Source organism: Branchiostoma floridae, chromosome 11 (genome assembly GCF_000003815.2).
Source record: "Branchiostoma floridae strain S238N-H82 chromosome 11, Bfl_VNyyK, whole genome shotgun sequence".
Lineage (NCBI taxonomy): Eukaryota > Metazoa > Chordata > Leptocardii > Amphioxiformes > Branchiostomatidae > Branchiostoma > Branchiostoma floridae.
Genome location: NC_049989.1, coordinates 18,616,120 through 18,632,117, shown reverse-complemented (window position 1 = coordinate 18,632,117; position 15,998 = coordinate 18,616,120). Strand labels below are relative to the sequence as shown.

General features: G+C 43.5%; 1 protein-coding gene across 1 annotated transcript; it reads right to left on the bottom strand.

Moving 5' to 3' along the window:
* Positions 1-1,854: 1,854 nt before the first annotated feature.
* On the bottom strand, positions 1,855-6,453 carry LOC118425316. The gene is made up of 3 exons (XM_035834123.1): positions 6,448-6,453; positions 5,864-6,016; positions 1,855-5,619 (listed from the first exon to the last, which is right to left on the bottom strand). Exons 1-3 carry the CDS (start codon positions 6,451-6,453, stop codon positions 1,855-1,857), a joined length of 3,924 nt encoding a protein of 1,307 aa, XP_035690016.1.
* Between the last annotated feature and the right edge of the window lie 9,545 nt (positions 6,454-15,998).

Sequence of the window (15,998 nt, the reverse complement as noted above, 5' to 3'; positions counted from 1 at the left end):
GTATCTAATGAGAAATGATTTTACCACAAGAGTTATCGTCACTGATGCTCTTGTTAATTCCAGCAAAGGATACATTTTCATTAATATCAAAACGTCAGGGAATATATCTCACATACCCCAATTGTACATGATTACAGTATAACATGCAGACAAGCTTGGTTACATATACATGGTTACATATCACACCAGTTGCGTTAAAAGATAAGCTCACACGAAAAAGTAATGACCAGCAATGCGATGATTATTGTCTTAAATATTATTCTTTATGACTTGTTATATTCCTTCCTTGTTGGATTCCTATATTACACTTATAAAGCTGGTGTGTTGCCCCGAAGGGAGGTTATATCGGCTATGCAGAAACAAATAGTAGTATCCAATATTTTGAAGCCACTTATAACAATCGTTAAGATAAGATAAACACCATGTATTTTGACATTATATTTTCTGCTGCTGTTTTGTTTTTATGTCTAAAGTAGAATGCTTTACATCAGCTTCTTTCTTGTAGCCTAATACTCACACAATATATGTCAATAAAAGAAGACAAACACCAAGTCAAATTCACTATGAATAAGAGGAAGGTAACATTGTACTATATGTATCAATTTGATTCACCTAAAGAACAACCTTGATATGCTACTATAGGAAAGTTTGTAAGGTAACTTTCTAAGTACATACAAGACATACAACAATATCAAATAAGTTGTTGTTAAGTAAAGCCATTGCCAGTGCCCTTCTCTATCTTCGTCGCAGTCCTTCATTCCCGCCAGCACACTCAGGTGGCGTGCAAACATCTGCTATATAGTACTCACAGAAGACATAACATTGGGGAAGTTGAATAGAGACAAAACAAAGACCATGTGTAAGTATAACATAACAGCTTCATTACAATACTGACATGGTTATTATGCGAATTTAAATTCTAATTCTGTAATGATTTGGCCATGCTGATTCAATTGTATGTATGGCATCATTTCAGGCATCAATTTTCGACTTCAGAAAAAAACACGTTTTCAAGCATATTGTAAAACGTATTACGTAGCTGCAAAAAACGAAATAATATGCCGTAAATAAAAATGTCTGAAAACGGATACTCATTTCCAAAAGTCAACGAACAATATGTGAGGAATAATGATGAATACCCTATTGTTAACCATACTATACTGTGTGCATTTTGTTCAAAACGTATGATGATGATGATGATGTTCAAAACTTAGATTTCATGTGGTTGGCAAATATATTTTTGGGGCCAAACTTTTTTTGTTCGCACTCTTGCATCAGTTTTAAGGTTGCCAGATGATGTCATCCATATGATCGAATGGACATGGCTTTAACTGGCAAAGAGTATTTAAAGAAACAATACTATTCCGCCACACACACTGTTATAATAATGTATACATGTATATATGATACTCTTGCAAATGTCTACCTTCATTCCCTTCTTTCCCTTGAAAATGATAAACAAGTTAGCCTTGCTTATAAGGTAAAGCCTCTACATAGTACAGTATCAGTTTTGGCTATCAGATATGGAATTGTAGCACTATGAAAAAGACATAAGCTGCAGTCAACACCATGCGTGTACTATACTATATTGCCTTGTCCTCAAAATGAATTATCATCTTATGAAAAGGTCATTAACAACCAAGCCACCAAGCGTGCTTTGCGGACAGTGAAAGTAGTCTGGAGTCCAGCCTTGTTCGCTCCGGTCCGGTCCCGAATGTCGCTATCTCGCCAACAACGATATAGCAACCTTTGGGAGCGGACAAGGAGTGGACAAAAGCAAACAAGGCTGGACTCCAGGCTACGGGGGAAGACTCTTTGCTTTCAAATTGCTCTGTCTTTACTCCATCAGCTTGTCTAAAAGACTAATACTTTTACTTCGAACGTGAATGTTGTGGATGACGACCCGAGCTCGTTCGTCACAGTCAGGGTGTAGGTGTCCGAGGCGGTGACGGTAGCTGCCGTCCCGCTCTTCTGGGAGACCGCACCGGTGGCCGTGTCCAGCTCCATGAAGTCCGGCAGGGCCGGGCTGATGGACCACGTCTTGGGGTCACTGCCCGGGTTCAGGAGGGTTGGTTGGAACGTTTCGTCCTTCTGGTAGGTGTAGAGGATGATGTTGTCCATGCTGACTCCGACAGGCTTGGTGGAGGCCATGCTGACCGTCCAATCCTGCTGGTTGGACTCCGATGCCGACGGGACGTTGTTCGACCCTCCCAGGTAATACTTCTTACTGTGGTTCTTGTACCAGTAGTAGCTGTAGAACTTGAAGGAGGCGGACTGCAAATGGTCGTCGCTGTCACGATTCACCGACCCCTGGCACTCAGCGACCCAAAGTTGCTGGTCAGCTGAGCTTCCAGTCAACAGACTCGCCCCTGACAGGCTTCCCGTTCCGTCTATTGTCAGAACCTTGGATTCTATCGCCGTGTTGTCTGCGTTGGGCAAGTTGGCTATGAACTTGGCGCGACCGTAGGCGTCGGTTATGAGATAGAAGACGGTGTCAGGGCCGTTCGTTGTTTCTGCAAGAGCCAAAGTCCCGTCCAGGCTAAACTTCATGTACTGACTTGAGGAGCCCCCCATAAGGAGACTGACTCCCTCCTTCTCCAACTCGCCAGTTGGTTGATACTTCTGGAAGCTGTCGATGTCTGCCCCGTGTTCCATGTACAGGCCGGCGGCGGATGCTTGGTGTTTTGCAAAGTATTCGATGGGAGTTTCGCGGAACTCCTCTATGACTATGATATATATTATGACTCCTGCGATTGCCGCTGCGGTTGCAAGACTACCCGAGGTGGATAAGATCGTTGCTGCCTCGATTCCTTCCATGGTTTCCGGCAGCAGCCAGGCTCCCATTGTTGCAGTAAGTTGCAGCGCTGATGCAGTGACGCCAAGGGCGTTTCCTACCTTGGAATGCGACCTGCTGTGAGATATAGAACCGTAGACCAGCCCGAGGATGGCGACCGCTGCGCCAAATCGCGTGGCCACGAACTCATCCAGGTTCCGCCCGAACAAGTTCTGCATTAGGGTCATGTCTTCCTCACCTGCCACGATGGCCTCTTCAGATGCAGCTGCAGTATTCACCCCGACTTCCACCTGCCCTTTCCTCTGCATTAGCCACTTGGACAAGCCGTTGGAAGCTCGAATCATGGACTCCTGGCAGTCACCTGTCATTAGAATCTTCCCTGCATTTTTGAAGCCCATGAAATCCGTGCCCCATAGTTCATAAATGGAGGCTCCTCTTTTCACCATTGCACCGGCTACTTCTGTGAACAGCACCGCCCCTTCGCTGACCACTTGCACCTTGTCTGTGGTGCTGAGTTGGCTCCAGTCTATGACTCCAAAGTAGAACATCATTATGCCGGCAGAGAGTGCTGCGCCTATGACAAATCTTCCCAGCACTTTTCCCAACGGGACTTCATAAAGCAGGCCATCCACTGTATACAATAATTTGAACAGACTGTAGTCTGTCGCCATCTGTTCTGCTGATACCTGCAATACAGAGAGCAGATCTTCGACCGCCTGTTTGGTCATGTTGTCCTGGATTTGTCGAGCTGCATCTTGCATCTGTGGGTCTGTGCTGCCGATGTACTTGTCCTGGAAGGCCTGTAGAATCTCCATGACAGCATAGGTGTAGTGGGTCATGTCGCCACTGAAGTCCAGGAGCAGGGGCACAATGTTGGTGAGCAAGAAGACCTGCATGACTTTGACGTACTGTTCCTGAAGATCTGTACTGCTGTCAAGAATGCCGAGCATGGCGCAGTTCTGTTGGATTCTTCTGGAGAATGCGGAACCGTCCAACGAGGCGGCCCCTCCGATAGACAGCACCTGGTCCATCTGCAGAGCGGACGGCTGGGTGAGATCACGGAAGAGCCAATACGCCCAATACTTTCCTTGCTTTCCCAACCGATTGATCTCTTCTATAATGCTCTTCATGGCTGTTAGGTTGTCTGAATCTACGACAGTAACTTCGATCTCGGCCTCCCATGTACTTTTGTCCTGGTCAATGTGTGTGTTGTACGTGGTCTTGTTTTGTAGCTGATCGACGATGTACTGGCCCGTCAACGGTATGTTCTCCATCCAGCGGTTTTTGTACAGATCAGAAGACTGGACGGTGTAGACACTCGATGTTGATGTCTCCGTCTTCAGCCATTGCTTTGCTCGGATGGTGTTCAGCTTTCCGGCGTAATCATCGCTAGGGAATGCGGGAGGAAGTACCTGGGTCAGGTAGGCAACGCTGAGAGTCTTGTACCAGGTACTGGCGACTCCGTCGTCTCCGTTTGCTTTCTGTTCGTCTGTGGGGCTGCCGTTGGTGTCCGCTATCTGTTTGACTGTAGGGTCCAGACTTGGGGGGTTTCTCATCCCCATGTACCATTCCCGGAGCTCTGAGTCCATGTAATATTGTATGATTGTGTAGAAGTCTTGCATCGATTCTCTCAGGATGTAGTCGTAGTATTTGCCGTTCCCGTCTTGTTTGAACTGGGACATGCTCAAGAGGTCTTCACCGCTGAGTGTTGTACTTGACGCCAAGGCGACGAACGATGTTGGTTGGAACGCGCGAAGTGCGGAGCCTGTAACATTCGTATCGGGGTTTACAGCCGATTCCGTGGCAGCAGTGAGGTTTACCTCAGTGGTGTTTTCTGGGAAGTGAAGAGTGCCTGCCGGAGGAAGATCGGTCGCTTCGGCCAAGTGGGTCGGCATGGAATCCCAGGTGATTTTGTCTCCAACCTGCCTACTACTCGGTACGGCCTCGTTACCGACCATCAGCCTTCCGTGGCTCACTTCGACCAAGGAGTTCTCGTTGTTCGGAGCTGCCATCAAGAACATCCCACTCACAGTCTTCTGGACTACTGCCTGGACTGCGTACACTTCACCGGTTGCTGCATCCAGCGCCTTGGTCAGGACAGCGCCGTCGAAGCCGGATGCTACAGGGTTGAAGGTGAACTCTAGCTGGTACGGGAAGACGTGCTTGCCGTCGCTGCGAGGATTGGAAGGGATGGGAACTATGCTGTTCGCGTGTTCAAACACCGCCTGCAACTCAGCGGTGAGGACGAAGTAAAAGTCTCCTTTTGCGGGGTTGTACGTCACCTTCGTCTGCAGATCCTCGAAACTGACGATGACATCGTAGTTCTTCTGCCCGATGAACAAGCTCTCCTCTATGCCGTAGGTAAAGCTTAGAACGTTGTTTTCCCACGTTGCGTTTTTCCACTTGTCTCCTGAAGCATCCCAGACCAGTTTCAGCGCAGTGCCTTCCTCTCTGACGTACGCCCCAGCGTCACTGGAGAACGCGCACTCGTACGTGACAGGTTTCAGTGTCGTCTTGACAGAGAATGACGTCAGGGCGCTTCTGATCGTCCCAAAGCCATGGACACTCTCGTCGTGCGGAAAGGCGATGTGCCCGCCGAGGTCTCCCTTCTTGAACGTCAGGGTGTTGGTGGGGTTTCTGTCCCAGTTCCAGTTGTGCACGACGTGTTGGCCAAGGTGGAGCTCTTCTTTCCCGTCGGCTCCTGTTTTGATGGTGATGGTATCCGGGGGAGGTTTGGGGTCCTTGTCACCGCCGTGGTGGGACAGGATTTCAACACTGTACACACGGTGGTGGTTTTTAAGGGCCTCAAATGTGTGGGCAACTGCCTGTAAGAGTAAGCACAATATAGCAAAGAACGCGTATGAAGTTAAACGAAGGAAGGGGAACAGCAAAATTTAATGCAGTCATATAGCACTGACAGCAAGCCATTTATAAAGACATCTTTAATCTTTTGAAGCAGGAATTTTGTGATTTGTCAACTGTTAGAAAGCATGACATATTTTTCTCTATGCCTTAGCCAAACAACTTAACAAAAAAAGAATGGAAGAAACAGACAGAAAAAGTCCATACTTGAGCGTGCCGTTCTTTCTCCTTTACTGGGTCCTTGACCTGTTCCTGGCCGCCTCCGGCATCACATGTCTGTTGGGTTATTTGCTGCTGAGGTGGAGGAGGCCGAGGTCTGCGCCTTGGAAACGGTTTGACTCTCGGTCGGTTCGATAGCAGCTTTCAACATATAAAATCAAGGATAAGGTTTCATTTTTCTCTCAAATCGTTTTCTCTAACCTTGGACTACCCCTTCTGTACATCAGTAACACAATGATCAATGTCATATCGTTGAGAACCCCAATTATTTAGAGACGAACACATAAACCAGTGACTAGCCTCATCAGGTTCTTAAGTCACTGGGTAACAAAGTGCTTCGTACACAATCGAGTGTTTTCACCTAGCCGAATTTTTTAATGATCTTCTGTCACCTTCTTCATGGCAGTAGTGCGATGAAAAAACAGGCAGTAGCCATGAGAAAGGTGACAAACGGTAACAGAAACGTCCGACACTTGGTTGTGTGCGAAGAATGTTGTTATCCAAGAATACAATGTACTTCTCCAATGAGTGCTTGACGAAAAATAGAACATTAGGAAACAATGGCCTCTTACAGGCATTTTGATGACTCAGTAGTGCGGCGGGTTGTTCCACGTTTTTGCGGACTAAATGATGAAAAGACAAAGGTAGGTTAAACAATAAAACTGATTTTAAGTTCAAATATAGTAAATAGACAAACAATTAAATACATTTTACATTTTACTTCACATGTAAAGAGTACTGAAGTAAACTTGATAATGAAAATCTATTCATGCCCCTTATCGGCATGCCAGGGCACATACATGTAAGGAAATGTAGTGACCACAGTATGCTCAGAAAATAAGATACCAAAATTGAAAGCTACACTGTAGTACCATTAAAAGTCACTAGGAGGCCAGAAATTGAACCGTCGTCCTTTATCTTGACACCTATACCTATCGGCCACCTCATAACAACATCCAAGACAATCGATCAAAAACTTCTGGAGTTATTTTGTTGAACCCTAATAATGCTACAGTTCTGAAATCTTAACCCTTCTGGCGAAGGTAATAACTTAAAGGCTAGTGTTGGTCGTGTACAGAATCATACAGACAGTGTACAGTTTTTTTGCCTTAGCGGCAAAATGCTCTGTGGCCAGAATAATGGCCGTTGTGATGGAGTGATGTTGTGATGAACGGACCTGTTCAAAATCTGCAATGCATTTGTATACAACTTAAAAGCTCTGTCGTGAGTCATTGTCTGTGGTCCGTAATGGGGCCTAATATTTGATTAGATTAAATGAATGAAGTACGATATTCCTAAGATTGATGCAGCATATAATCAAATTATTGGTCTTACATTTTAACGTCGTATTACCAATTCATAAAGATGAAATGTTTTCCAAATAAATCGTGTATATATATATAACAGTTACATATAGCCTATCCCAGATTCCTTTGCGACTTAGTTAATATTCATTAGTAGGGTTTTCGTGCGGCGGTGGTGTTTTCCGTGCGTGTAGCGATTTTCGATTGATCGCCGTGTAAAATTGAGAAAGGCCTAGAACTTCAAACTTACCAGAATTGTAGTATATAGTATGGAGGCCCTGGTAATGTAAAAATTTCAAGCAGGGGATAAAAGATTGTTGAGATATGGCCTTCGGGAAAATGCCTCGCGAGACGGGAAAGTCACTTCCGCGTTTACGTGTTCGAGCGCTCTGCGGGCATGGCGTTGCGTCAGCCTGATTTGCATCTCAGCCTTATTTGGAAGCAACCCATATATGGTAGGATTGGATAGACAAGAAAACAAGCTACAATTTGGTACGTGAAACGCAATTTTAAGGTGGTTTACCTCCAGTTTGCAAATTTAGATGGCATTTTTCACCATTGATGTCTTATTTTTTCAAAAAGTTGCATCCATGTGTGTAACAAGCGGTTTCTAAGCTTTAAAATGATGTATAACATGTGTAGGTTTGTTGTGAGTTAGCGATGTGAATGTTCAACATGTGCGACTCGCTCCGTGTGGTGTGCCGAGTCCGGGCCGTGAGTTACGGCCGTAGGACCCTGCATGTTAGGCGGGTCCATAATTATCAAAATATTCTCGTTTCCATGTAAATAATTAGCGTATTGATATTCATTAAATTGTATACAGATAGCCTTTATAAGTGTAGATACATTGTATGTTCGGACACGTTTGTTTCAGGTTTGAGACGCAAAACTTTTGTTTTCTTTGTCACCAACTTCATGAAAGGAAACATCATTTGTAAATGTGTCCAGCGTGAGCATATTTACGTTGAGATGATCACTGAAGTTCAATTTTTACCTTGTAAGATCCAAAAAATCAATAACATAGCAAGTTGTGTTTGTTGTTGAATGTGATATCAAGGGCATAGAGGTTTTTGCTGATATTTCCAATGTTAAAAGTTTTCAGATTTGCAAGATGCTGCATTGGGAATAGCACCTGGAACATCGTAGAAGAAATTGAGATGGCACAGAGGGAGAATTACAATGTATCAACAATTCAAAGCTGTGCAGCTTAGAAGAGGAGCTACCAAGTCTTTTCAAACATATGTTGTAATGTCAAAGAATTATCAATTGTTCAATAAACTTGAATAAACCAGTTACAAAGTCAGGTGGTCATGGTTCATAGGTAATATCTTTATATACTTTTGGTCATCAGATGTCGTAAAAGTAGTATTTCCTGGTGAAATGTGATAGTTTTGATGGCAAATTTAGAATTAGCATGTGCCAAAACCCTTTAGTAGTAAGGTATGCTGATATTCAATGCTTATGGTCAGACTGTGAAAGGGAATAACTCAAGAAGGGGTTGACGGATCATCATGATTATTGGTATGTAGATAGATTAAGTGATGCTTCGTGTAATTAAATATTAATTATGCAAATCAGAAGCTAATTTGCATAATTGATGTGGAAATTATCTAAACTATTTCTATTCTGTTATATTAAACATGTGATATTTGTCACTGAGATGGAGAAGAATGTTGATAGGTAATTTTTTATGTGGACTTATATAAGTGACAGGTGCCGATGACCTTTGACCTTTTGAGATATGTTACAAATTAGTATTTTTGATTACACATAATCTCGTAACCATGTCTCTAGAATGTCTGCAATAAACTGTTAAGAGAATCTACTACATATTTCCAATATCTGAAATATCTTAGTTATAGGATGAACAGTTTATTGATTATCGCTCTTCAAAAAGGGGTCATCTGGAAATAATTGGCCACTTTTCCAGCTGTGCCATGCTGAAAAAACTTAATTTTCAGCAGGTTGACCTCACCTGTAGTGAAAGAAAAAGGCAAATAAACACCTTATCTTTACTTGATTGCTACAAAATACTACTTGGACTGTGCAGAAAAGAACTTTTGAGTGGCACAATGTTTTTACTTTCTTAATTATTGCTAATTAGAAATGCGATTTTCACACCTGGCGCCACACCTGCGGACACCGCCCAGCAACTTTAAAGGGCCATATCTCTGGAACGGAAGGTCCGATTTTTGTTCTGTATTTTCATAAATCAACACCCTCTATTAGGGAACACAAATGTTCTGATTCCCCTGGGTACAAAACAATTTCGACTGGAAACCCTATCATTAGTAGGATTTCCAGTGCGAAAATGGAAATTGCCACGATTTTTCATTGATCGCCCTGTATTATCGAAAAAGAACTGGACCTTCTAACTTACCAGATTCGTATACATGTATGTACTATGGAGACCGTGACAATGTAAAAATGTTAAAGCAGGGGTAAACGATTGCTGAGATATCATTTTCTGAAAAGTGCGCTATGATGCAGAGAAGTGACTTCCGGGTTCAGGGGTCACTACACAAATACCTCTGACGTCAGCCTGATTTGCAGAGCTACGGTCCGGGATCGAGTCCAGGGGAGGGTGATTTTAAATCGTTCTTGTTTCCTTTTTACATCCATTTAATATAAACAATAGTTCCAGCACATTCCAATAACTAGAAAAAAACCGTGTACACACGCAAACCTTGGCAAAATGCCAGCTTTTTTAAAGCACTTGTTTTAAACGTTGTCAAAAGACTGGGCGTGTCTAATGCTGTCTGTGCACGTATGAGTACACGTGTGTTTTGTCTGGCTTCTTTTGTAGGCCTTCTAGAAGGGCTAGGTGTACGGGGGGCGCAACATGTGGGTCAGGTTCTCATGTTGGAGAGATCGTTTCTGCACATTCTAGAGGGGCTATATTTTGTCCACATTTTGTTATATATCCATGCATACAAATTGTACTGGACTACTAAATCGTTACTACTTACCACATTGTACGAAGCTATATAGAAAGTCATCGTTATCGTCCCACAATGATCTTTACCTCACAATGTTTACACCGAACAATAATGAGTAAGAACAGACAGCAGTTCAACACACAGCACACGGTAGGTAGACTGCTGATCAAAACAAGTTTGTTATGGCTGACACACCCACTGACCTTGAAAACCCCGTCCTAAAGTACCCTTTACAAATCAAGACTTGTCGGCGAGCTTCAAATGGGCATTTTCGGCCGGAGTATGACCGGCGTTTTGGCGATTATGCGGGCCTCGAGCGATTTTTAGCAGCTCGACCGGCGTTAGCGGGCACTTCCAGCTGCTCTTAATTTTAGCGGCGAGTGTTAAGAGATTTTTGCAAGCTTTAGACACCGTACTCTATCAAACCACGCCATGGCGAAATCCACTTCGTTCGCTGTCGAGTTGTACCAAAGTTAATACGTGACTAGGGCGCGTAACCTTCACAATCACACTGGGTATATCTTTACAAACCGGAAAAGTGTGACTGAGAAGGCAACAAAACTCACAAACTGTAAAAATATTCGTTTCTTTTCTATACAATTCGTTGAGCGATATGTCAAATTTTAGGTCGCAGCGAGCGCGCGGCGAGAGCGTCGTCCTAGTAGAAAGGGAGTATAAGCAGACTAGAGATTTTCATCCACAGTTCTTGTATGGTAGACACGCCCCCTGGCCTTGAAAATCTAGTCATAACAAGTTGGTCTGGCGTTTGGCAGTGATATAGTGCAAAACAACAATTGGAGTGTGTCAGGTGTACACACACATAGCTATACTGTAACATTCATGCAACCTCCTCGCGCCATTCCCTACTAAACCAAACTACATGTAAGTTATTAAGGAAACCACTTTCTTCGCCGCCAAATTGTACCAAAATTAGTACCTGACTGGAGGGCGTGAACTGTCTACTACGACTGATTATTCTACCCCCCCCCCCCTCACACTTACTAGTATATCGCATTATATTCAACACGTTTGTGTCCAACAATCCCTCAAACAAGATCTTCACGAGAAACGGTCACTATGAACAGTGTAGCACACAATGTTGACAAGACAGCAAATGTCTACGTCCAGTGTACTCACCAGCCAAGACGGGAGGGTACGTCGTGGAGTGAGGGACTAGGTTGTCTGTCTGCGCTTCCCCGGTGCTACAGGTGAGCTGCACAGAGGAAAGGGGGAGTACTAGTGTTTCAGTAATCTTTGGCGCACTGCCAGTGTCACCCGAGGTCACCCCTACACCTTCTGTCTCCGTCGCACATATAATTAGGCAGCTACCATTAATGGCTGCAGCAACTTGATCTCTTCGACCTCTCGTGCTTCACACAGCAACAAAGACATGAATGTTTAGTTGCTTAGTTGTGCTTTTTACAGATTAGACTACTGTCCTTGACGTTCGTCAATGTCATAATACGGTGGATTTGAAGGTAAAAATAAAGGTAATAGCTTTTTGAAGCCGTATGGACACTGTCGAGGGCACGAGATAGGGAGGCGGAGCCCAACCCACTCGAGCCCCTCCCATCGGAGCATTGCCAGTGCACGTTGCCTAACTCACCCAAGCTCACCCCACACCTGCATGACCTAAGCTCACCCCGCAAGCACATCTTTTGTCTCTATGACACATATGATGGATAAACATGATTAAGCTCTTTGACCTTATTCTTTACGCACCTGAAAACATGAATGCTTATACCCCCTTTCCACTAGGACGGTGGTCTCACTGCGCTCTCTCTGTGACCTAAAATTCGACATATCGCTCAACGAATTCTATAGATAAGAAACGATTTTTTTACACTCTGTGTGTTTTCTTATCCTCTCAGTTACACTTTTAAGTTTTGTATGATATACCCAGTGTGAAAGTGAAGGTTACTCAGATCCTATTTAGGTCGCAGTGAGAGCGCAGCGCGATCGCCTTCTAGTGGAAAGGGGGCCTTACTGACTCATCTCACCCCACAAGCACATCTTTTGTCTTAATGACAAATATGATGGATAAACATGATTAAGCTCTTTGACCTTATTCTTTACGCACCTGAAATCGGGAATGCTTCGTTGCTTAATTTAATTTTGCTCTCTGCAGTGCAGGGAACCAGATTTTCAACTACAGATAAGTATCCCTCTTGAGATGGACTCTCACTGCACTTGGGGCACCGGTGCGGCACTACGGGGTTCGTTCACTGCGGCACAACATTGTGTTATTTTCGCGATTTTTAATAATTTAGATATTGCGTAATACGTAAAAGTATAAAGACAACAAAATACAGAAAATTCGTTATTTATCTTTGAAATTCGTTGAGTCATCTACAAACCCCGCAGTGCCGCACCGGTGCCGCAAGTGCGGTGAGAGTCCATCTTTAGGGCTTGTTCACAAAAATGCTTATATTAAAGTCCGGGCGAGTTGCACATTGACCTTTATTTTCCCAACAATTTCCCACATACCAAATATCATTGTAATATCCATACAGAACTTATAGTCTGAAAATTCAGACTGACAGACTAAAATCCTCATGCACAGACCAAAAACAATACCTAAAATTTTCATGGAGGTAACATCAAGCTTGCCTACCAGCGCTACCGTAAACGGAATTTTTTACAAGCTGCCAAAATACTGGGCCTGTCTGCTGTTGTCTGTGCATGTACGTGTTTTTTTCTACGTTATGGCAAGTTATTAATATATCAGTGTACACATACTTTATTACTTTATATGTTATGGCTTCCGTCAGTCAATATTGATGGTGGTAAAATCATAACTCACATCAGCCATACAGCATTGGCTTTGGCTAAACACTCCTATATAAGTCACATAACGTACATCTGTCTGTTGACTTAGGTATAAACATTCCTGTACACCTTTGCTAAAATGTCAGTAGTTCGTTTTGTAGAGTTATATAATGAAGTTTTATTCAATGCACGGTCATGATACCCCGCAGTTGATTTTGAGGTAAATGTAGTTGGATTTTCAATTTTATGCTTAGCCCACCTTTAAACCAACATGTAACAGAATTCCGACGTCTGTATTCTTTGACAGTCAGAAAGATTGAGTTATCGAGGCTTTATCAAGGTTGTCAAGGACACCTGGATATGTGCTGTGCGCATACTTCGGGGATTACCGATGCTGTACTGGTAGATATCGTAACCAGTGGAATCATAGGAGTTGATGTTATGTTTTTCTTAGACTGGAAATAGTGTATTCATGAATTATTATGCATCTTTAGCATCCATGTTTGCTCAGGTGTGAATCATAAGGGAGCAAAGAGATAAAGTCGCCACAGACCACAAAATAGTAGCTGCCTAATCATATATATTATGTATGCGACAGAGACGAAATGTGTATGGGTGGACGAGGGTCAGTGACCATGGCAATACGCCAAGGACTAGTACAGTATAACACGCCCCTTTTCTTTGTTCAGGTAAGCTGTACGCAGCGCGCGCAGCTAGACAATCCAGTCTTCACTCCGTGACGTACTCTACTCGTCTTGACTGGTGAGTACACTGAATTTTAGACATTTTAGACACTAAATTGCAAACATCCTAAGTTTTGCAAGTGTTGTGCGTGGCATTGTTAATTGCAACGGTTTTTAATGAAGATCGTATTGAAGGATTGGTGAATACAAACCTGTTGATCATACGCTTAAGCGCTATATACGTACCTGGGAAAAATACCACGCCGCAATGGACAGTACACGCCCCCTTGTCACGTCCTATCTTTGGTACAATTCGAGAATAACAATGTGGATGTTTTGATAGCGGTTTGACAACATGGTGTGAGAACGTTACAGTTGTTTATGTAGCTTTTATCATACCATTGTGTGTGTGTGTGTGTCTGTCTGTCTGCCTGTCTGTGTGTGTGTGTGTCTGTTTGTCTGTCTGTGTGTGTGTGTCTGTCTGTCTGTCTGTCTGTCTCTGTGTGTGTGTGTGTGTGTGTGTGTGTGTGTGTGTGTGTGTTACACGTCTTGGAAAGAATTACGATCTTATCAATTGCCCTCCTGAATTGTGTTTGGCTGGAGGGCACTTAAACGTGCCGAATCAAAGGGGTGTTGAATAAACCAGTCTATACACTAACAACCTGCAGCGATGGACGACAGAGCGTTATGGAGACAACCAGTCATGGGAAGATTCCGAGCGAGCTCGACGGAGTGATCGACCCGTAGGAAATGCTGGTGGAGGCTACTCTAGTTCTGTCCCAGAAGGTAACGTGCAAACTTGTATCCGTGAGTATATTCAAGTCCGAATGAGGTCCGTATGGACGTCTTAGCCTGTACCAGGCTCCATAGGTTGCTGGATAAAATGATAGAAATTAAACATATGTATACAGATAACATAGTCCTTGATGATACACATGAATATAACACTTCAACCGTCCTTCAGGACTATATTACTGCAAACGTCAATTGCATTCCAAACCAACTTGTTAAGGATAAGATTATCAAGGTCAGGGGACGTGTCTACTGTAAACAGGTTGCTGTCATCGCATACGTAGTCCAGACGCTGCGTCTCCTCCATCCGCGTGATATTCCTACCAGGAAGTTTGCGGATTACGAACTAGAACTAGAACTAGAACAAAACTGTCAATGAAGATCGCCTTTTTAAAGTGGGTTCATCCGTGAGTAAATATTCAAGTCCGAATGAGGTCCGTATGGACGTCTTAGCGTGTACCAGGCCCCACGGACTGCCGGATAATAGAAATTGAACATATGTAGACAGGTAACCTGTGTGTGTGTGTGTGTTACTCGTCTTGTAATATAGTTACCAGCTTCTGAATAACCCTCCAGAATTGTGTTTGGCTGTAGGGTACTAAGTCGTGCCGGATTGAAGGGGTGTTAAATTTATTGTTCTTGACGATAGACCCTAACACTTCAACAGTCCTTCAGGACTATATTTCTGCCAAACTTCAAGTGTACCCCAAACCAACTTGTTAGGACACGATTTTCAAGGCCACGGAACGTGTCCGCCATTTAGAAACTGTGGATGAAGATCACGTTCTTCCAAGCAACAAGTACCTTGTGCTGCAAGTGTGAGTGAGTGAGTGAGTGAGTGAGTGAGTGAGTGAGTGAGTGAGTGAGTGAGTGAGTGAGTGAGTGAGTGAGTGAGTGAGTGAGTGAGTGAGTGAGTGAGTGAGTGAGTGAGTGAGTGAGTGAGTGAGTGAGTGAGTGAGTGAGTGAGTGAGTGAGTGAGTGAGTGAGTGAGTGAGTGAGCGAGTGAGTGAGCGAGCGAGCGAGTGGCCGCCAATACAGGCAGCCAAGGTCGTCCAACTTGCCAAGGGTATTACAAAGGGCTGACCCTGGGACAGTAGATAATTCCACTGGAATTACTACTGAGAACTGTCCCATACTGTAGATGTGAATTAGTGTTTAACCATTCTCAATATTGACCGACGGAAGCCATATATTTTAAGTGTGTGTGCACTGATATTTTCCCAACTTCAGAACGTGCGTGCACAGACAACATCAGACAAGACCAGTCTTTTGGTCAAACAATTCTATACTGTCGCTGTTTACGAGTTAAATGATGTTGGTAGAAAACTTGTTTGGTGGCCGAGTTTGGGATGTATGTGTTTGTTTGTGTTTGTGTTTGTGGTTTCACACCAAGACTGAAGAAGTTATTGACATGACTGTTATGACTGATTATACGTGTCAAAGCACGAACAAGTTAAATCCAACATAGCAAAGAATCCAACATAGCAAAGAAATAGTACTATTTTCTTAGAATGTTTTGAACACCTGAATATCCAAATTGTGCATATCTTGAGGGTTACGATTGATGATTCTGCACGTTAACGTATATGTAGATCTGTATGCATAAGTTTAACATAATTTTGATATGTGACCTGCA